Source organism: Sorghum bicolor, chromosome 8 (assembly GCF_000003195.3).
Source record: "Sorghum bicolor cultivar BTx623 chromosome 8, Sorghum_bicolor_NCBIv3, whole genome shotgun sequence".
NCBI lineage: Eukaryota > Viridiplantae > Streptophyta > Magnoliopsida > Poales > Poaceae > Sorghum > Sorghum bicolor.
Genome location: NC_012877.2, coordinates 6,169,647 through 6,190,141, shown reverse-complemented (window position 1 = coordinate 6,190,141; position 20,495 = coordinate 6,169,647). Strand labels below are relative to the sequence as shown.

General features: G+C 48.7%; 3 protein-coding genes across 4 annotated transcripts; 2 read left to right on the top strand and 1 right to left on the bottom strand.

Moving 5' to 3' along the window:
* Positions 2,428 to 4,433, top strand: LOC8082760 (amino acid permease 3). Its single transcript, XM_002442878.2, has 3 exons — positions 2,428 to 3,199; positions 3,301 to 3,443; positions 3,550 to 4,433. The coding sequence occupies exons 1-3, from the start codon at positions 2,542 to 2,544 to the stop codon at positions 4,183 to 4,185; spliced, it is 1,437 nt and encodes a 478-aa protein (XP_002442923.1). The 5' UTR covers positions 2,428 to 2,541; the 3' UTR covers positions 4,186 to 4,433.
* LOC8076309 lies at positions 5,557 to 9,122 on the bottom strand. 2 transcript variants are annotated; one of them, XM_002441881.2, is made up of 3 exons: positions 7,633 to 9,122; positions 6,382 to 6,586; positions 5,557 to 6,032 (listed from the first exon to the last, which is right to left on the bottom strand). In XM_002441881.2, exons 1-2 carry the CDS (start codon positions 9,029 to 9,031, stop codon positions 6,399 to 6,401), a joined length of 1,587 nt encoding a protein of 528 aa, XP_002441926.2. In that variant the 5' UTR covers positions 9,032 to 9,122; the 3' UTR covers positions 5,557 to 6,032; positions 6,382 to 6,398. The 2 variants fall into 2 exon arrangements, with proteins under 2 accessions (XP_002441926.2, XP_021302093.1); XM_021446418.1 differs by having other exon boundaries at positions 6,406 to 6,586.
* LOC8076308 (putative zinc transporter At3g08650) lies at positions 11,666 to 16,100 on the top strand. The gene is made up of 6 exons (XM_002442877.2): positions 11,666 to 12,149; positions 12,446 to 13,003; positions 13,809 to 14,093; positions 14,747 to 14,875; positions 14,954 to 15,051; positions 15,132 to 16,100. Exons 2-6 carry the CDS (start codon positions 12,599 to 12,601, stop codon positions 15,943 to 15,945), a joined length of 1,731 nt encoding a protein of 576 aa, XP_002442922.1. The 5' UTR covers positions 11,666 to 12,149; positions 12,446 to 12,598; the 3' UTR covers positions 15,946 to 16,100.

Below are 20,495 nucleotides of genomic sequence, written 5' to 3'. Positions count from 1 at the left end.
AATTAAATCCTATTAATCCGAAATCAAATTTTGGGTGTTACAGCATGCGTTTAAAGATTCGATGTGACGGAGAATGTGAAAAATTTTGCAAAATTTTCAAGAAACTAAACAAGGCCTTATACAAGTATGCATGTGAACACACCAGAGGAAAAATATGACCGATAGATATCATATTGGTCAACTCATATGTATAGCTACAAAGACTATCGTCGGAGTTTTTGGCAAAGTCATGTGGGGCCGTGATATGCGTTAGGACAGATCGACGCCATGTGGGGCCGTGATATGCGTTAGGACAGATCGACGCCGAACATGGGAGCTTAAGGCCTTGTTTAATGCATAAAAACCCAAAACTTTAAAAGATTTCCCATCACATCAAATCTTGCAGCGTATGCATGGAGTACTAAATATAGATAAAAATAAAAACTAATTACACAGTTTGTCTGTAAATCGCGAGACGAATCTTTTAAGCCTAGTTACTCCATAATTGGACAATATTTATCAAATAAAAACGAAAATACTACAGTGTCAAAATCCAAAAAGTTTTTGCATCTAAACAAGCCCTAAACATGGTGACAGTTGACTACATGCATCGTCGTCTCTTACACTCGTCATTCGTCAGGTACAGCATAAGACCACAGGCAAGAAATCAGATAGCCGGTCCAGAAACTGTTGACCGCTGGAGTGACCGGCCACCATCGATTCCTGCACAGATTTTATGTAGGCTTTCTAGTTATAACTACATCTTACTAGTAATTATCATAAGGTGCTATGAGTAATGGAAATCTTATATTCTTATAAAGCTAAACCCCACTAGAGGTTTTTCTCAACATACAAACTATCCACATCAACAATCCACTAAAACTTGCAATTATAGCCAACTAGCACATGTAATTATGATAAGTCATCTCTTCATCTACTAACATGCATTTAGTTGTTCATATTGATGTGTCAAACTATTCAACAAAATTAATTTAAGATAAATTTATTTATATAACTATAAATATAAATAGTCTAATTTCTTTTTAAACTATCTGAAACTCCCGCAGCAACGCGCGGAGTATTCTCCTAGTAATTAATACTAGTGTTGACATAAAAATCTGCCAAACACCACTCGGACTGAAAAAAAAACCGAGACGATGCAATTATGCCAAAACCGGCCTAGCCGATTTCGAGAATTGGCCTAGTTTGTTTTCTCCGGTTTTGCTAGGAACACCCAACGAAGTAGTTATCATGCTTCCATAATGAAGTGTTGACAAACAAACAAGCAGGGGTAACTGCCGTGCTTACGTGAGGAAGTACGGCTAGTTTTCAGATAAACTTGCAATAGAATCATCAAAGCTCTTGCCCGACACCGTGTCGGGGCAAGGACACCAACAGGTTATTCTAAGTCGGCCAGCAAACCTAAGATGTCATCCTTGGTCATCAGATCGATCAAACAGTGAACAACAACATGAAGATTAGAAGAGATTATGGCAAAAAAAAAGAGGTAGAGTATATTGGTTTTGTGTTTGTGTCAATTGTATAGGTACAAGTACAAAGACTATCATCAGAGTTGGCAAAGTCATGTACATATACAAGTACATAGACTATCGACAGAGTTGGCGAAGTCAGGTACATGGGCCCGCGATATGTGTAAGGACAGTTACGAATATGCATCGTCGTCTGTCGTCACACTCACTTGGCAGGGATAAAAAATTCGGTGGAAACAGTATCACTGTCCCTCACATACATGCCAAGCAACATGATCTTCAAAATTATATTTTATTCATCTAACTACAAATTAGATGATTTCATATATGGTTTTTTTATCGTGTCGACGAGTAGAACACAATGATGAAGCACATTATTCATTTTGACGAAGTCTCAAAGTCTTATATAGCTTGCCTGTTTGTGCTGGAAATTCTGGGGTAAATTTGTTTAGCCCATATTTAGCTATCAACAACTAGCTACTTGAACCGATGGAAGGCGCTTATTATTTGCATAATTAAGCTAAGTGCCTGTAATTAAGTAGTACAGTGCAAAACGACCATAAAATGAAGAAGCCAAATACAAAGGAAAAATTGCCGCCTTTGATTGACTTCTGAACAACTGCTGCATAGTACATGCGCTCTTCATGTACGGTTGGAGGACGGTGGTCAAAGTTTGAGAAACTTTAGTTGGCCGCTCGAACCGGTACAAATAATATAATCACCCTTTTTTGAAACAAATAAGTTCTTGTTTTTGCTCCCGTCGTTCATGATTTCCCGAGCACACCAGCGAAACTCCAAAAAAGGCAACGCGAAACTCCAACGAGAAACATAGAAAATGATCAACTAAAAATCAGTGGATTTGCAAAAAGAAACCCACGACGTGGGCACCAGCGCTGACCGATCGAACGCCTCCTATATATATATAGACACCTCCTTCCCCTCCGTTCCAAGCACCACCACCACACGCTTCCTCAAGCTCGATCGCTCTCGTCTCGATCAGGCCAGCACCCGGCCCGGCACGGCAGCAACGAGCAGCGCCGCCTAGCTTGGCTAGCCAACCTCCAGTGATCCAATGGCGGCACATGAAGGCACCACCAACCGCGTGGCGCCGATGGAGGTCACGGTGGAGGCCGGGAACGCTGGGGAGGCGGCGTGGCTGGACGACGACGGCCGTCCCCGCCGCGCCGGCACGTTCTGGACGGCCAGCGCGCACATCATCACCGCCGTCATCGGCTCCGGCGTGCTGTCCCTCGCCTGGGCCATCGCGCAGCTCGGCTGGGTGGCCGGCCCCGCCGCCATGCTCCTCTTCGCCTTCGTCACCTACTACACCGCCACGCTGCTCGCCGAGTGCTACCGCACCGGCGACCCGGAGACGGGGAAGCGCAACTACACCTACATGGACGCCGTCCGCTCCAACCTCGGCGGCGCCAAGGTCGCGCTCTGCGGCGTCATCCAGTACGCCAACCTCGTCGGCGTCGCCATTGGCTACACCATCGCGTCGTCCATCAGCATGAAGGCCATCAGGAGAGCTGGCTGCTTCCACACCCATGGACATGAGGATCCCTGCAAGAGCTCCAGCATCCCGTACATGGTCGTCTTTGGCGCCGTCCAGATCGTCTTCTCGCAGATACCGGACTTCGATCAGATTTCGTGGCTCTCCATCGTCGCCGCCGTCATGTCATTCACTTATTCTTCCATCGGACTCTCCCTCGGCATCGCACAGACCATCTGTGAGTCCTCCAATCCCTGTTTGTGAAGAAATATTAATCCATGGTGTCAGTTCGATGCTGAGTTACTTTACTAAACGGTTGCTTCAACTGTTATTGCACAGCTAATGGTGGGTTCAAGGGCAGCCTCACCGGCATCAGCATCGGCGCCGGCGTCACCTCCACACAGAAGGTCTGGCACAGCCTGCAGGCCTTCGGCGACATCGCCTTCGCCTACTCCTTCTCCAACATCCTCATCGAGATCCAAGTAAGCATCAAGACCTACACAGAGCTCTGCTCTGTTTCCTTCACCAAGAAACTTCTCAGATCTCAGTTCCTAATAATCAACGTTGCTCTGTTTCTTCTTCTTACAGGACACGATCAAGGCGCCGCCGCCGTCGGAGTCGAAGGTGATGCAGAAGGCGACGCGTCTGAGCGTGGCGACGACCACCATCTTCTACATGCTGTGCGGGTGCATGGGGTACGCGGCGTTCGGCGACGCCGCGCCGGACAACCTCCTGACAGGTTTCGGCTTCTACGAGCCCTTCTGGCTGCTCGACGTCGCAAACGTCGCCATCGTCGTGCACCTCGTCGGCGCGTACCAGGTCTTCTGCCAGCCCATCTTCGCGTTCGTCGAGCGCCGCGCCGCCGCGGCCTGGCCGGACAGCGCCTTCATCTCCCGGGAGCTCCGTGTCGGTCCCTTCGCCCTGAGCCTTTTCCGCCTGACATGGCGGTCGGCGTTCGTGTGCGTCACCACCGTCGTCGCCATGCTGCTGCCGTTCTTCGGCGACGTGGTGGGGTTCCTCGGCGCCGTCTCGTTCTGGCCGCTCACCGTCTACTTCCCCGTCGAGATGTACATCAACCAGCGCCGCGTGGCACGAGGAAGCACCAAGTGGATTTGCCTCCAGACGCTCAGCATCAGCTGTCTCCTTGTCTCCATTGCCGCCGCAGCAGGCTCCATTGCCGACGTTATCGACGCTCTCAAGGTGTACCGGCCGTTCAGCGGCTAACTTGGCGACAGCAAAGAGTTTAGGCATGCATACAGGACTGGTACACTCTAGTTCTCTGGTAGTTCTCAAAAACCAGTGTGCCCGGGAGAGGTAGCCGTTGTGAACAAGAATAGTGGTACTAAATTCGACACCAATTTGGACTAACTTTTTGAAAGTTAGTTGTTGTCATTTTTTTAAGGATTCTAATCCGTTAAAAAAATTCTTTAACGAAATGTTTGCATAATGAAAACTAAGTTTCAGAGGCCGAACATATCTCTGGTCACCACGTTTGCAGTCTGCTCTCCCTCTTCCTCACATTCACACAAACATATGCCGGGAAACCAGATCATGCTGCACCTGGACTTCGCACTCCTACGTTCTCGTCGATTAGGCATAGGTATCTCCAGATTCCATCCTGCACATGACATGAACCTCACTATCTCAGAGTAATCCAAGGTATACAATCCTCGTGTTGCAAGAGAAACATCGGCTGCTATTGCGTGAAGTGAACATCTCCAACGAATTCTCTTAGAGAACTCAAGCAGGGGCACCTAAATCAGGTCCCCTACTTTGAATTTGGATGCTTTTCTCTATTTTTGTTGGCCCAACAAATTTATTTCACTCCAACAGCAGCGCCCAAACTAAGGACCCCAATTGCATATCAACACACAGTGACACAACGGACTCACACGTTATTGATTCGCACCTTACTTCCCCATCCTACACACACATATTTCGTCTGCGCGGTGGAGGAAGGCAGTTGTGTGGCTGGGCAGCGCGCCCGAGCGGCTGGGGAAGCTCGCCCACGCGAAAGGGAGGCGTGGCCGGGCTACTCTGGCGCGACCGAGAGCGAAGGGAGGTGCAGCCAGCAGGGGCCACGGAAGGGGAGGCGGATGTGCATGGCCACGCTCACCATGGCAGGGGAGGCGGACGTCCATGGCAAGGGAGGCGGATAGACATGGCAGCGGCTAGGGAAGCGCGCCACATAGCGGAGGGAGCTGCTGCTATGGCGCAGTGCCACGGTGGAGGAAGTATGCTACGACGCGACGGAGGGAGGTGTGGCCAGCAGGGGTTGCTCCCACAATGACCATGACAGGGGACCGCTCCCCAGCTCGCCAGAGGGGCCGTTCACGGTGGAGGGGGCACGCTCGCCGGAGGAGAGGGGGTGCGACCCAAGCAAGATGACCCAGTGCGAGCAGCTGGGAGACTGCTGGCTTCATCCCAAATTTCTTCTGAACTTGATGACGTTTTTAGAATTTTTGCTGCGATGCACGGACAGGATAAACCAGGGGAGCATATGTACAGAAGATTTGAAATATGTTGCCATTACTTGCATAGGAAATTACAATCACCCGTTGTGCAGAATTATTCACAAACATCAACAGCAACATATATTTGATACAAACACCATGGCTCAAAAAAATGATGGGCTGACGCCATTGAGAATCATAAGAAGTTCCTTTCCTAGAAATAAAAAAACACTTTCATGAACCTTTGCAAGTCTTATACAGCACCAATTCAACAATTCTTACTCAGTTTATCCTCAACAGGCGCTCTCTCAATATAAAGTACCTTCAGATAATGTGTATTAATGCATTCAACATACAAAGCCTTCAAGCATCTGAAGAGCTACTAAGTCTAATGTCAAATGTCATTCTAAGTTTCCAGCCATCAGCATTGCCAAAGAAGGGCTGAACCACCTGTTATACTAGGTTGTTGATCTTGTTAAGCCACATTAACTAAACACAAAGCACAATCAATATCCATATGGATAATGCACAAGCAAACTGCATACAAGATGAGGAACCTAACCAACAATGCGACAAGGCATTCCTGCATCTTGGCAACCAGAAGAAAATTCTAGGCACCTGCAGAACAAAGAATACAGTCAGTAAACCACACTTAGTTTCTAGAACATGCAGAATATCTGAATATGTGTGTGTCATACTGTCATTGCATTAAGAGATAAGAAAGGCAAAAATAGACATACATGACCAACAGAACAACCTTATGTAACCTTACATAACCAAGAAAATGACCCTATGCAACCTTACAGACCTCACATGACCAAAGCAGTTACGGAAAACATCCCACACGACCAAAAACAGTGACTAAATGAGATCAAACACAGCCCTTACGTGACCAACACAACACCTATAACAAAAACACACTATTGCGACCAGACATAAATAAACAGAGACAGGAATCGAATCCTACCAAAAGTGGCCTCACAATCACAACCTTTGGTTCTGAACAGAGGTGGCATTGATAGAAGCTTCGAGTATCATAGGATCCCACCGATCTGCCATGCCAACCTCAACCAGTGAATTTGGCTCACCATTGATGGCTTCAAGGGGAGACCATGAATCCATAGCACTCATGACTTGTGGCACCGAGGTCACGGGAGACAATGGCCCTAGCCCTATAGAAGGAACATGATGAAATGTTTAGCTTACCAAATCATCCATAATAGACTTTGTGTTTTATGAACTAGAAAGTAGATATATCTAATTTTGAATTCAAACTTAAATAACAATTTTCAAGAATTGAATAATCTATCAGCGACGATTTCTTAAACAAGTTGGAAGTTGAAACTGATCGAACCCACAAGTTGAAAGCACCAAACCAAGAGATCATCCATGTGAGGGTTGGATCTTTCAACCTCAGCGCTCATAATCATGGTTATTTCCTCCTCTATAAATGGGTATTTCCTTTGTTAAAAATAAGGGCCATTTCTTTACTTTGCTAGTAAAAAAGAGTATCCACAGCACAGGAAAGGAAAGCAATTCATCCTTCAATTACTTGTGCATGGCAGCACTCTCATTTACAAGCAAGCACAAAAGTATGTAACAAACAGTGAAAGAGGGGATGGTCCTACAATCCTTCATCAGCAGTCATCCGAGGAACCACTGCTGTGATGCATAAGGAGGTGGCAGTGGAGTGATCTCATAGTTACAGAAGAGGTAGCAAAATCATTAAAGTAGTCTACGAAATAGTTAGCATAGCACTGGGGTTTCTAATGTGTCAACTGATTTGCTCATTTGAATATTGGTTGGTTCAAGGATAGTTTCTATTGACTAGTCATCAATTTCCACCTGTTATGTATTAAATGCTGACAAAAATTGAACTACAGCATACTCCATTGGGCAACTAAAGTAGTGTAATCAATGCTGGCATTCGATCTAAGACAGGGACTTAGTCCTACTATTCCTAAAGGAAATATATATATATTCTCTGTATCCATAGATTTCGTTGATGGATGTCCATAGCATAAACTGATCAAAACAGTTTGAATTTTGATACCTCGCAATTAAACAACAGAAACATCACAATAGCTAAAGAAACAGCTGATAGGACACAAGTTCAAATTGTTAGCATAATAATCAAAATGTGAAGACAACTCATCAACAAATCATGGAAAACAAATTCACTTTTACTATTGATGTGATGGACAAGCATTCTATTTACCTGCTGCGCAGAAACTTGTGAATGGGTAGCACAAGCGATACATCTTTTTGTCTGGAAGTTTCTTAAACTGCCATGAGTCGAGATGGACCATAAAAATAACACGGCCACCAGTCAACAGAAACACCACATTATGGTCTTCAGCAAACCCTAGTAGCACAGGGGGGAATGTATGTGCCCACGGCTTGAGTCGAAGATGATGATCTAGTCTGATAGTATCTATGAGCACCCATCCAGCATTTCCATCACAACTGTACTTCCTCTTCCATATTCGAGCACTGAAACCTGCTATCATGAGTAAGCCAAGCCCACAACCTTCTGCTGGCACAATCAAAAATTCGGACTCTTCACGGACAACAGGGTTAATGTCAATCATTTCTGGCGGTACCTCTATTGTAGCTAGGCTCTGCCTGTCCAAATCAAACTCAAGTATGGAAATAGTTCTTTCATTTAGGAGCCAGTAAATGAAATTCCCAACTAGGATATTATTGCAAGAAATGAATTCATCTGGGTCAAACGGTTTCAGAGACGTCATTGAGATGGCATCGCCCCATGTGCCAGTAACCGATGAGTAAACGTAGCTGATAATTTGTTCACCATGGCTGCCTAGGAACGCCACCCGGTAGGGGCTGGAGTGGCAAGAACCGTGGACATGACCTTGTTCGGTGGCAGAGGCGGCACAAATGATTGTGGCATCGATGGCATACTTGGTGCCACCGGAAGCCGAGGGGTAGGGCAAGTGGCACTGATCGCCAGAAACCGGGTCCCAAACCAGGAAACTATTGCCGTAGGCGATGAGGACACGGCCGTGGCGGCAGCCATGGATATTACTGCCCCTGGGAAGCCGCAGGGCGAAGCGATCCACGGCAGGGGTAGGATCCGGCGGATCCAGCACGGGAGTGAAGCCAATCTTGCCTCTGTTGTAGAAGAAGAAGCCGAGGAGGGGTGCCTTCCCGTGGTGTGCGCGGAAGCGGGCGAGGAACCCGGGGTCCGCGACGAGGCGGCGCCAGCGCTTGCAGACCGCGGCGGCGCGCGGGAGCGAGGACGGCAGCGGCGGGAGGCGGAGCAGGATCTGGCCGAGGAGGTCGTCGTTGTCCAGCGTGGCGGAGCAGGACGCCGCGTCGCACTCCGCAGTGGGGGAGGCCTGGGAACCCTTAGGTCGCCACACCAACCTGCTGAGGCCGCCGCCCTGCATCTGGACCCCAGCTCCGCGCCGCCCGCCGAAGCCACAGCCGCCGCCCCGCGTACCGCGCTCTCCGGCAGCAAAGTCCAGATCCAGATCGGGGGTTGACCTCGTAGTCCCAGTGGACGAGGTCCAGCCCGCAGCCGCTCCGGTCGGCCCTGGCCTCCCGAACCCACGGCCACCACGCCGATTCCATCGTCCTCTAGCGGGTCGATCCATGCCGGCCACCGTCTCCCTCCCTGACGCCGTCAAGCGAGCATGACGAAGGAAGAGGTGGACGCTGGCAAGGAGTGGCCAAGGTCCACGGATAAGGCGGGGCCGGACATGGGCCGAATGTGTGAGTGGGCTAAATACGAAATTAACTCAAACCATTACTGTTTAGTGTATATACTCCCTCTATCCTAAATCATGAGTCAATTCTAAGAATTTTGGAAAGTAAAAGTATTTTAAGTTTAACCAAAATTATAAATAATATTACAAAAATTTATGACATCAAATAGTTATGTTATGAAAATATAATTAATAAAAAAATCTAATGATACTCAGTTGTTACTATAAATGTTACTAGCAAAACATGTCGGGAAAGGAAGTCGGGAAGGAGAGGAAGTCGGGAAGGAGAAGGGGAAACTTAAGATATTTTGACTCTTTAGGATTCTTGCAATGACTTATAATTTGGGATGGAGGGAATACTAGATTTTTTTCACATCAAATATTGTGGATCGTTCTTTTTCTTTGACTTTGAGGATCCAACTATGGTACCAAACTCATCAAATATTGTGGGTTATTCTTTTTCTTTGACTTTGAGGATCCAGCTATGGTACCAAACTCTCAGAGCAAAAATTGTGGGTTTTTAACATTTCAAAATACTCCAAATGCGAGATGTTAAGATTATGGGAGTTTTTCAAGAACTGAATGAGATATGGAAAGGTGGGGCATGTTAGATTGTTTGGCTCAACAAGCTAGTGGCCTAGCTCCCAAGAAACAAAATTATTTTTTTCTAAGCTCAGCTCATTTGAGTCCAAGATGGAGGATGGGGTCACCTCAGCTCACACCCCTCAGCTTTTGTTTTTTGCTCGCATCTTCGCCTCACGGTGGGACTACTGTCATCATCGCACCCGCCCACGTTGTGAGCATTGTCGTGGCGTTGCCTTGCTGGGGCATGCCATGGCTATCATCATAATATGAAGCAGAAATAGCTTTAGGTTCTTTTTCGAGGAATGTGGTTTTTTGGTCTGTACATGCTGAGCAGGTACTATCCCAGCTGTCTAGCCAACCTCGAGATATGTGCAACTGACTATGCAACTTCATTTCTATATTGTGTCTTGCTCCTATACATTGTGTACATGTGTACTATACATTAGCTATGCCCCTTCTACACCATATAAAGTGGCCCCCTTCTTTCTCTTCTTTGTTTCTTCCTCGATTTCTATCCAGACCACCTTGTTCGCTTGAGCTTATCAGTCGAATCTATCAGCCATTCAATAGTGTTTTTTTCTCATAACAAATCAACCAACACTATTTCCAGTACATTCTCCCAAATGTTGGAATCCTAGCTGACATTTTCCCCATCTCTCTCTCTCTGATTCCCTTCCTCTTTCTCAATCAATCAATCTCTCTCTCTCTCTCCTCCATTCTACCTCTCCTCTCTGTCGCCAGCATTGCTTGCGCCATGTTCCCAAAATTGCTTGCTGGGCATGTAAATGGGAAGCGATAGGATGTTGTGAGCAGTGTGCAGAGGGAGTAGATGTGATGCTGCCCACACGTGGATGGGCCTACACATAGCAGTGCCATTGAAAAAAAGGAAATACAGATGGATACGGTTTAAAAATAAAAGTTATCAGAGGAGAATACTATGGAGAGAGAAGATAGTCACGAATCTCGAGAATAACTTTTGACGATGAGGATAGTGGGTACTCAGCATGTGCATGCCACGAGACATTTTCGCCAGCCCTTGTTGGAGACATTTTAGACCACCTATGTGTTCCTCGCAATACCACTTGTGTGCCGTGCAAAAGAGAATGGTGTCAGAGATGATGACCATCTGACGCTGGACCATCGCCGTGCTCGCTAACGCGCCATAGCGCAAGTGTTGTCGCAAATCTTGGTTGTGCGTAGCTCGACCACATGCATGCCCGTCAACACGAGCAAAGTCGAGAGGCAGGGCTAGGCATGGCATCAGTGTGAGCTTGGAGGTGAGGCGGAGGTACGGGAACGCGAGCGTCCTAGGCACCTCGACGCGTATGTGGCAAGCGAGCGCTCAGCGGATGAAAGGCCTATTCTCGTCTACCATGCACGTAAGGTGTTTGTGCAAACGTCTCATAAGAAGGGTGGTAAATGCTATGACAAATAAAAGGGTAAGGCTTTGTTTAGTTACTCCCAAAACCCAAAAATTTTCAAGATTACCTATCACATCGAATCTTTGGACACATGAATGGAGTATTGAATATAGACGAAAACAAAAACTAATTACGCAGTTTGTCTGTTAATTCGCGAGATGAATCTTTTAAACCTAGTTAGTCTATAATTAAACAATAATTGTCATATAGAAACGAAAGTGCTTCTAAAAAAAATTTAGAACTAAACAAGGCCTAACTCTACGCATGAGCTTATGCAAGATAACTATATTGGTTTGTATATAGCTTACCAAACGATGTCTAATCCTCAGCCTGGCATGTTTTGTACATACATATAGAGAACAAATAAGAGTAAGTTACACCCGATGAGCATGTTTCAATTCAGCCGTGCCGATGACCATCAGTCCCAATGGTCGCCAGTCTATGGCCAGGCCAGGCACGTAAAGCCACTCTTGCCCAGGAAACAAAAAGGTCCATGTCCATGGATCGGAAACGCGGATGGCGCACACCGCCATCGAGCGCACCGGGCACGGCACGGGCGAACCCGACTGTCGACGCGTCGCCCGCCCGTTGCCGCATCATCGCGGTCGCCCGACTCGAGGGCTCCACCTCCACTCCGCTCCGCTCCCAAACGGTGAAGTGAGCCGGGGCCCGTGCGTGCCTGCCGTCCCGTGAAGCCGTGCTCGTGACCGTCCCCCGCGCCCCCGCCCCCGCCCCCGGGGTCGGCCGCCGGTTTCCTGCGACCTCGAATCCGCGTGCGCCGCCCGCCGGCCCCCTAAATCCGCCTCGCCTGCAGGCACCACGCACCCGGGCGGGCCGCCACATCACACACACCCCAGCCGATCTCCTCACCTCACCGCCCCGCCCCGCCCGGCCCCGCCCGCTTCTTCTCCCTCTCGCCATCCCTTCTGCTAGCGCCGCGGCGGAGGCGCAGATCCATCGGGGGAACTCGATTCCGCCACCGCCCCCCCTTTCCTAGGCTGGTAAGCCCTACTTCTCTCTGGTTCTACGAGTACTCAGATCCGTGTTGTTTTTTCGACGCCGGCCGGTCGCTTCACCAGGTCACGATTCCGGTCGTCAAGCTGCGTGTTGTCGCAGTAATGCCAGCCTATTTCCTACCAAAATCGCTCGGATCTCATTCTTACTGTTGAGGGAACAAAAAAGTTGTCTGGTCGTCGTTTGCGTCTCTGCGCTCAGTCCCTCAACTGCGAGCAGAGGGAGGGAGAGACAGACAGACAATATTGCTGAATGCACTCTCTTTCTTTCTTTTCTGTGTCAGGGATTGGATTGGAGCGTAGCCTCTTCCCAGCACCACGCGAAAGCCATGACCATTAAGTTGCTCCGCTGACGACTCCTCGGACGACAGCACGGCTGCTCTGACCCTCTCGCCCACGCTGCTGCCCTGACAGGTAAAAGTCAGGGGTCAATAATCATGGACAGAAGATCCGGGGCGATCCTAGCGTGCCTGCTCGTCGTCGTCGTCCTGGTCCGGGACGCGGCGGCGGTCGCCGAGACTGAGCCTGGCAGTGTCCGGCTAGTGCAGGAGGCGCCCCATAGGAAGGTGGTGGAGGATGGGTCCGCCAAGGCGGGGAGGGTGCCGGTGTCGACCGTCGCGTGGTCGACGCTCGCCATGGCCGCGGCGACGGGGCTGGGAGCTGTGCCCTTCTTTTTCATGGAGCTCGAAGCGCAGTGGGCGGGGCTCTGCAATGGGATGGCGGCTGGGGTGATGCTGGCGGCCAGCTTTGATCTTGTGCAGGAAGGGCAGGTGTATGGCAGTGGGAGCTGGGTTGTGTTTGGAATACTCGGTGGAGGTATATTTATTTGGCTTTGTAAGAAGGTGCGTAAGGATTCTTGCTCTTCATTTTTTTGTTGATATATGTCAAGGAGTTCCATTTCACCATCTTGGAATTGCAAGTATGAAACCACATTTCAATGGCTTTTTTAAACCTGAAGGGACTAATCATGAATGTCATACAAGTTTGTTCAGTAGTCTTCATTTTATTTTTGAAGTTTGGAACCAATGGCATAATTATTTGATGCACTTCTCAATGATAAACAGAATCAAGGCTGCAACACACTAGCTATCAGCCTTGTTCCTTTGGCTGATAAGCCATGACAGAAAGTACCGTTCGCTGATTTGTTGAGAAATATTGTCAACCATGCCTATAGGTCTAGATATGCAACCAGTTGCTAAACAAAACATACCATTGACATTCAAAAGGCCACTAATGTCATAAACTCATAATATTTGTCAGCATAGTGGTGCTAGCAATCATATTAAAATCCTGCAGCCGTCAGAGTCAACAGTTGCTGATTTAGCAACTGCAAAAAAATAAAATGGGTGTATTTGAGAGCACTGTCCACATTACATAATGTAAGACTACACACACATACTTGCCCTCATATGTATGCTTATAAGAATTGTGCAGGCTTAGTCTACCTAAAACTTAAAATTTGAGCATGGCTAGGTCAGATCAACAATATGTATTCCACATTACACTCGGATTTCAAGTCTATTTATTATCATATCAAATTTAGTTGGTACTTACGCTTTCAGTTTATTTGGGCTAACCTCTTCTCCTTTGTTTTGTTATATTTTTTTATCTTTCATAACATAACTTATATTATTTCCCTGTCCACAGTTTCTTGAGCAATACGGAGAAGTAAGCATGCTGGATATAAAAGGTGCAGATGCAAGTAAAGTTATTCTTGTTGTTGGAATAATGACTCTTCATTCTTTTGGAGAAGGCTCTGGTGTGGGTGTTTCCTTTGCTGGCTCAAAAGGGATCTCTCAGGGCCTTCTAGTTACTATAGCTATAGCAGTGCACAACATACCAGAAGGCTTAGCAGTAAGCATGGTTCTTGCATCTAGGGGGGTGTCCCCCCAAAAGGCAATGATATGGAGTATCATTACATCTTTACCACAGGTGCAGTTCTTAACTTCATTTCCTGAGTTGAAATATGAAATGATGTCATCAATGTTTTGTCTTTATTCTTGAATCAATAATGAAAAGTATACCATCTTTTGAGTTATCTTGATTAATTTTGCAACTATGAAGCGACAAAAATCAACCTTTGTTTTGTGAACTTTTAAAGTAACTATGTTCTCTTCTTTCTCCTGGCGGCTGTGATTCTGTTTATTCATGCTCATGTGCTTGTTTGTGCAAGAAGGTGATTTGGTGTAGGGTGTAGATAGACAGGTTAACTTGTAAAGTGGTGTAAGATTAAGGCTATTACTTTGCTTTGTATTGATGAGCTTTGTCCTGTGAGGTTCTTATGAACTTCTCTAGCTATTCAAATCAGAGTGGTAGTCAATTTAGTGGCACTAACAGTAATATGATTTGCAAGGTGCAATGGGTGTTTCTTCTGTGACATGAGTAGTTTAGTGGCACTAACAGCAATTTCCTATCCTTCCTGGCTCCTGCTAATTTTGTATAAGCATTGCCATGTACTAAATTTATGACCACATGTGCAGTTTATTTCTTGTGTTATGAATACATAATTCATCTGCTCATATGCAACTGCAGTCTGTCAGTTTCAGTAGTGACATTCTTTACTTTGTTTTCCTTTGTAAACCCAGCCAATTGTTGCTGTTCCTGCATTCCTTTGTGCTGATGCATTCCAGAAGGTGCTTCCCTTCTGTACTGGTTTCGCAGCAGGATGCATGATATGGATTGTTATAGCTGAGGTTCTTCCTGATGCTTTTAAGGTAAGTACCCTAAGTTAAGAAAACTGTGGATGCATTTGTTTGAGGAAGCAGTTTTGACATTTTCTCTGTAACATGCAGGAAGCAACTCCATCTCAAGTTGCTTCTGCTGGAACACTTGCTGTTGCTTTCATGGAAACATTAAGTACGGTGCTTCTGGGATTTACAGATGGCAACAAGTAAGTTTGCTATTAACATTCTGATGGTCTTAATTGGGCTAAAAAAAGAACTGTTGCTGATGTAGAGATTTATTCTGCAGCTCGGAAGATGCATCAGGCTTCTTAGTATCACTTGTGTTTGGACTTGGTCCACTGATCGGTGGAATTATACTAGTCACATTCTCTCTTGGCTTCAGCATGCCACACCCTCTTCTTACTGGTGTTGCATCTGGTATTGCTTTCCGTCTTGCGGCATGGAGACCTGTGCAGCTTCTAATGTCCTCAAAAATGGGTCTCTTTACCACCCTCTTCCTCCTCATTGGAGGTTCCCTGGTCTATCATGCTGCTACATCAAGCATCCTTAGAGTGTTTAATCGCAAAAGATCTTCCGCAAATGTGATCACGTCATCCTCTGGCCTCTCTCTTAGTGTCCTCACAATACAATCACTCCTTGCTTGTGGTGCTGTATTCCTTCACGCATATGCAGAAGGGCTTGCACTTGGTGTAGCGGCTCGCAAGGCTTATGGCCTTGGCCGTTACATGGTTCTCCCAGCCTCCCTCCATGGTCTTCCGCGGGGTGCTGCTGCTGCAAGCTGTGTGTATGGTGCTACAGATAGCTGGCGTGGAGCCCTTGCAGCTGCTGCTTTGACAGGGTTTGCAGCACCAAGCGCTGCCATCAGCGCAATCCTTGCAAAGATTGACTATGATGGACTTGACTACTGGATGGTAATAGCATGTGGGGCACTAATCCCCAGCTTTGGCCGTGTCTTCAGGCGCTCACTGCGGTTGGACATGCGGAAGAGCATTGTTGGCCTGCTGATAGGTATTGCATTTGCCTCCGTGTGCTTGATGTCGACTAGATTCATCTGTTTGCACACTCCTTACTGTAACTCGGCTCCAGAAGCAGTCACATAACTCATGCTGGCCTGTGCTGTTGTAAAACACATGTAATACTAGTGTAATGACAATACAAAGGATGTGGAAGGTTATATATATTGCATCGAAGAGATCTCTTACATCGGTAAATCAAAGGGAAACGTACATTGAACAGAATGTGCCTTTTTCTCGCTGCCACTTTTGTCTGTCATGGAAGGTCCATGTGAATTATTCCCAATGTCGTATGCATTATTTCATCTACAATTTTAATATTCAGCGCTTGTTTCTCTACAGCAGGCAGCCAGTTCCTGCCAGGTTCTCAACAATATATTGTAGCTAGACTGAACATAAATATTGTTGCCAGACTGAACATATTTTGCACCAATATTCTTGTTCATGATGAAATCTCTACAAGATTGGCAGGAACTGACTGCCTGCTGTATCCACAAACCATGCAGGCTACGTTCCTGATGAACCATGCAAGTTAACACTTGTGTTCATGCTAAGCTTATTTGGAATGTAGAAATTTCACATGAACCATACAAGAATTATATATGAATCAGTTCAATTTGATAGGGAAAATGTAAGATTTGGGGGGGGGGGGGGGGGGGAATCACATTCCAAATGAAGCCTAAATAGGATCAAGTATGAAGTGATTACATAATAAAAGTTGTGCATCTAGAAATGCAAAAACGATCTTGTTGGGTATCATAAAAAGAATACCCAGATCAGAGCAATAAAAAACGCAAAAAACAAAGCATACTAACCACAATCACCGGAGTACGGGCCCCAGCTCATTCGACTCGCCCGACCCTCCAGGGCCTCGGACGCAAGTTCCGACTCGCCCGACCCCTCAGGGCCTTGGACGCAAGTTCCGACTCGCCCGACCCCCTAGGGCCTCGGACGCAAGTTCCGACTCGCCCGACCCCTCAGGGTCTCGGACGCAAGTTCCGTCTCGCCCAACCCCTTCTAGGCTCGGGCGCCGGACCCCACTCCACCTGGGCAGCAAGACTTCCACCACACGGCGCCCGTACCCACGACGTGACAGGCGCGATGACTCCCATACCACAGCAGGGAAGGGTGTCGACTGTTCCAACCACCCTGGGCACTGCAGCCTCACCTCTTTCGCTGTGTGACCCTACCTTTTTCACTGTGGCGTACCGCCTCACAGTGGAAAGGGAATGGGGGAGGTTAATCAGCACCACTATTTGATGTCTTTTCCCACCATTGACGCGATATTCAGCAGCACTGGCGATCCGACCCCCATGACTCCTACAGGGCTCGGTAACCCTCCACAGAAACAGCCATCCCTCAAGGACAAGATGCACAGGCTTCAACAGGGTCGGGACTGTGACTCTTCCGCTCGGCAGAGGGAAATCTACCCATGTAAATCTCTGTCTCCCCTTGAGGCTATAAAAGGGGAGCCAGGGCTCATAGGTAGGATCAGGTTCACACACACGCCCAACACACTCTTCCACAGAGCAGCGACCAGCACTCTGTCCACCACTAAGTCGAGACCTAGGACTTAGCCCTCTCTCGCAACCTGCTTGTACCCCCTACTACAAGCACCTTTGGGTGCAAGGTTATACAGAACCCTCGATCACACTGGACGTAGGGCATTCTTGGCCCGAACCAGTATAAATCTCCTGTGTCTCACTTGCATCATTATCCAAGCTCGGGTAATCACGCAGACTTATACTCGTTAGTGCCTAGACCACGAGTCTAGACGCCGACAGTTGGCGCGCCAGGTAGGGGCCTTCTGCGTGACGCTCGCCTGTCCCTACTGGGAAAGCTTGGATGGCAGACGGATTTCACCCGCTCCGCCGCGGCACCATCATGACGTTTGGGAGTTTGGAGTTCATGTCCCTCGGTTCCGGCTACGACATGGTCCTCCTCCCGCCACGTGGTGATGTCGAGCCTAGTCCCGAGCCGATCCCACCACAGTCAGTGCGTGGGAGCCGTTCGGGACACCATGCGGGGGGCACCCGGCGGGGGCGTCAGAGATCCAGGATCTCCGACCCTACCAGTGAGGCCAGGACCTGTCCGGCCCTCCCCCCACATATTCCTCACCAGGTCGCCCGTTCCTTCGGCCCGACAGGCGCTAGAGGAAGGACTCGCGGGGCATCAAGCTCCGCTCCCAGGACCAACAGAGGTTCGTCGCGGCCTCCCGTCTCGCCCCGGTCGAAGGGGAAGGCACGGCCCGCGCCCGTCCCCCGCAAGGAGGAAGGGGCCTCAACATCCCGTCCTCCTCCACCTGTGGATGAAGGAGAAACAGCGGCACCTCCCGAGTTACCTTTTGGGCTCGGGAACGCAGCCGCCACCTACGCCTCTTCCGTGAGCACTTCGTTAAGTGCATACGCGGACCTCCCAGGGCACCACTTGAGGTCTGCCCTGGACCTCATCTCCACACCACCCGTTTCGTCATACCCGGAGGATCCTACCTCATGCGACGACAAGTGGGCCGGCACTGACTTTTCTGGGCGTGGCGACCTGGAGACCTTCATGCGCTTTTTGGAGGCAAGTAACTACTGTCTCGGCTACTCCGACTCCGACGACGGGAGCTATGACCCGTCACGGGAATGCTTCAATTTGGAAGTTGGAGGGACGCCGCATGACGCCCAGGGGGCGTAGGACCCTCTAGGCAAGAGAATGCAACCCCACCTCCCAACCCAACTCCCGGAACCGATCTTGGAGCCCGTGGGGTAGCGTCAGCCCCCGTTGGAGGACACCGCCCCGACCTCGAGCAGCTCGATGAGCCCCTCGGCGACTGCGACCAGGACGTCCCCGACCCCAAGCGTCATGCCGGGAGCTTCGAGCCGGCAGAGGAGACCAAGTTAGTCTTCCTCGACCCCGGAACCTCTAAGGGCAGGGCATTGAAGATCAGCTCCAACCTCGACCCCAAATAGGAAGTTGTGCTCGTCGACTTTCTCCACGCAAACGCCGACATATTTGCGTGGAGTCCCTCGGACATGCCTGGAATACCGAGGGAAGTCGCCGAGCACTCCTTGGACATCCGAGCCGGCTCCAAACCCGTGAAGCAACGCCTGCGCCGATTCGATGAGGAAAAGCGTCGGGCCATTGGGGAGGAGATCCATAAGTTGCTGGCGGCCGGATTCATCAAGGAGGTATTCCATCCCGAGTGGTTAGCTAACCCCGTGCTAGTCAAAAAGAAAAATGGGAAGTGGAGGATGTGTGTAGACTATACTAGTTTAAATAAAGCATGTCCAAAGAACCCCTTTCCATTACCTCGTATTGATCAGATAGTTGACTCCACCGCGGGATGTGAAATTTTATCTTTTCTTGATGCTTATTCCGGTTATCACCAAATCAAGATGAAAGAGTCCGACCAGCTCGCGACTTCTTTCATCACCCCTTTCGGAATGTACTGCTACGTAACCATGCCTTTTGGCCTCAAGAACGCGGGGGCTACATATCAACGGTGTATGCTCCAGGTCTTTGGGAACCTTATAGGCAAAACAGTAGAGGCTTACGTAGACGACATTGTCGTCAAGTCCAGGAAAGCAAGCGGCCTGGTTGCCGACCTGGAAGGAACATTCCAATGCCTTAGGGCGAAGGGGATCAGACTTAACCCTGAAAAATGCGTTTTCGGGGTCCCCCGAGGCATGCTCCTCGGGTTTATTGTGTCTGAGCGAGGAATCGAGGCCAATCCAGAAAAGGTCTCAGCCATCACAAACATGGGCCCAATCCGTAACCTAAAGGGAGTACAGAGGGTCATGGGATGTCTGGCCTCCCTAAGCCGTTTCATCTCTCGTCTCGGGGAAAAAGGGCTACCTCTGTATAGGTTACTTAGGAAATCTGAGCATTTTTCCTGGACCCCGAGGCCCAGGAAGCCCTTGACAAGCTCAAGGCTCTGCTCACCAACCCTCCCATTCTGGTGCCCCCCGCCGAGGGGGAACCACTCCTTCTCTACGTCGCAGCCACTGATCAGGTGGCCAGCGCAGCTATCGTGGTTGAGAGGAAGGAAGAAGGGCACGCCCTGCCGGTCCAAAGACCCGTGTACTTCATCAGTGAAGTGCTATCCGACACAAAGACCCGATACCCCCAGATCCAAAAACTACTCTACGCTGTAGTTTTGGCCCGACGCAAGCTCCGCCATTACTTTGAGTCCCACCCAGTCTCGGTGGTCTCATCTTTCCCTCTAGGAGAAGTGATTCAGAACCGAGAGGCCAATGGTAGAATTGCTAAATGGGCCATAGAGCTCATGGGAGATGGGATCGCCTATGAGCCTCGGAAAGCCATAAAGTCCCAAGTCCTGGTGGACTTTGTGGCAGAGTGGACCGGGACTCAGCTCCCCCCACCATAAATCCAGCACAAATGTTGGACCATGTACTTCGACGGGTCTTTGATGAAAACTGGGGCCGGCGCGGGCCTTGTTTTCATCTCACCCCTCGGGATAAGGATGCGATACGCGATCCGGCTCCATTTCCCCGCTTCAAACAATACAGCAGAGTACGAGGCCCTTGTCAATGGTCTCCACATCGCGATCGAGCTTGATATCAAACGGCTCGATGTCCGAGGCGATTCTAGACTCATCATCGACCAAGTCATGAAAGAGTCTAGCTGCCACG

What these genes read in the sequence shown, in the direction of transcription:
- LOC8076308 (XM_002442877.2), top strand. Translation starts at nt 12,599, where the DNA reads ATGGACAGAAGATCCGGGGCGATCCTAGCGTGCCTGCTCGTCGTCGTC. An exon ending in TCATTACATCTTTACCACAG is followed by an intron (nt 14,094 to 14,746) that starts GTGCAGTTCTTA and finishes TTGTAAACCCAG; the next exon opens with CCAATTGTTGCTGTTCCTGC. An exon ending in GGATTTACAGATGGCAACAA is followed by an intron (nt 15,052 to 15,131) that starts GTAAGTTTGCTA and finishes TTTATTCTGCAG; the next exon opens with CTCGGAAGATGCATCAGGCT.
- LOC8076309 (XM_021446418.1), bottom strand. Translation starts at nt 9,031, where the DNA reads ATGGATCGACCCGCTAGAGGACGATGGAATCGGCGTGGTGGCCGTGGG. An exon ending in CACAAGTTTCTGCGCAGCAG is followed by an intron (nt 6,587 to 7,632) that starts GTAAATAGAATG and finishes TTCCTTCTATAG; the next exon opens with GGCTAGGGCCATTGTCTCCC. An exon ending in ACCTCTGTTCAGAACCAAAG is followed by an intron (nt 6,033 to 6,405) that starts GTTGTGATTGTG and finishes TTTGTTCTGCAG; the next exon opens with GTGCCTAGAATTTTCTTCTG.
- LOC8082760 (XM_002442878.2), top strand. Translation starts at nt 2,542, where the DNA reads ATGGCGGCACATGAAGGCACCACCAACCGCGTGGCGCCGATGGAGGTC. An exon ending in CGGCATCGCACAGACCATCT is followed by an intron (nt 3,200 to 3,300) that starts GTGAGTCCTCCA and finishes GTTATTGCACAG; the next exon opens with CTAATGGTGGGTTCAAGGGC. An exon ending in ACATCCTCATCGAGATCCAA is followed by an intron (nt 3,444 to 3,549) that starts GTAAGCATCAAG and finishes TTCTTCTTACAG; the next exon opens with GACACGATCAAGGCGCCGCC.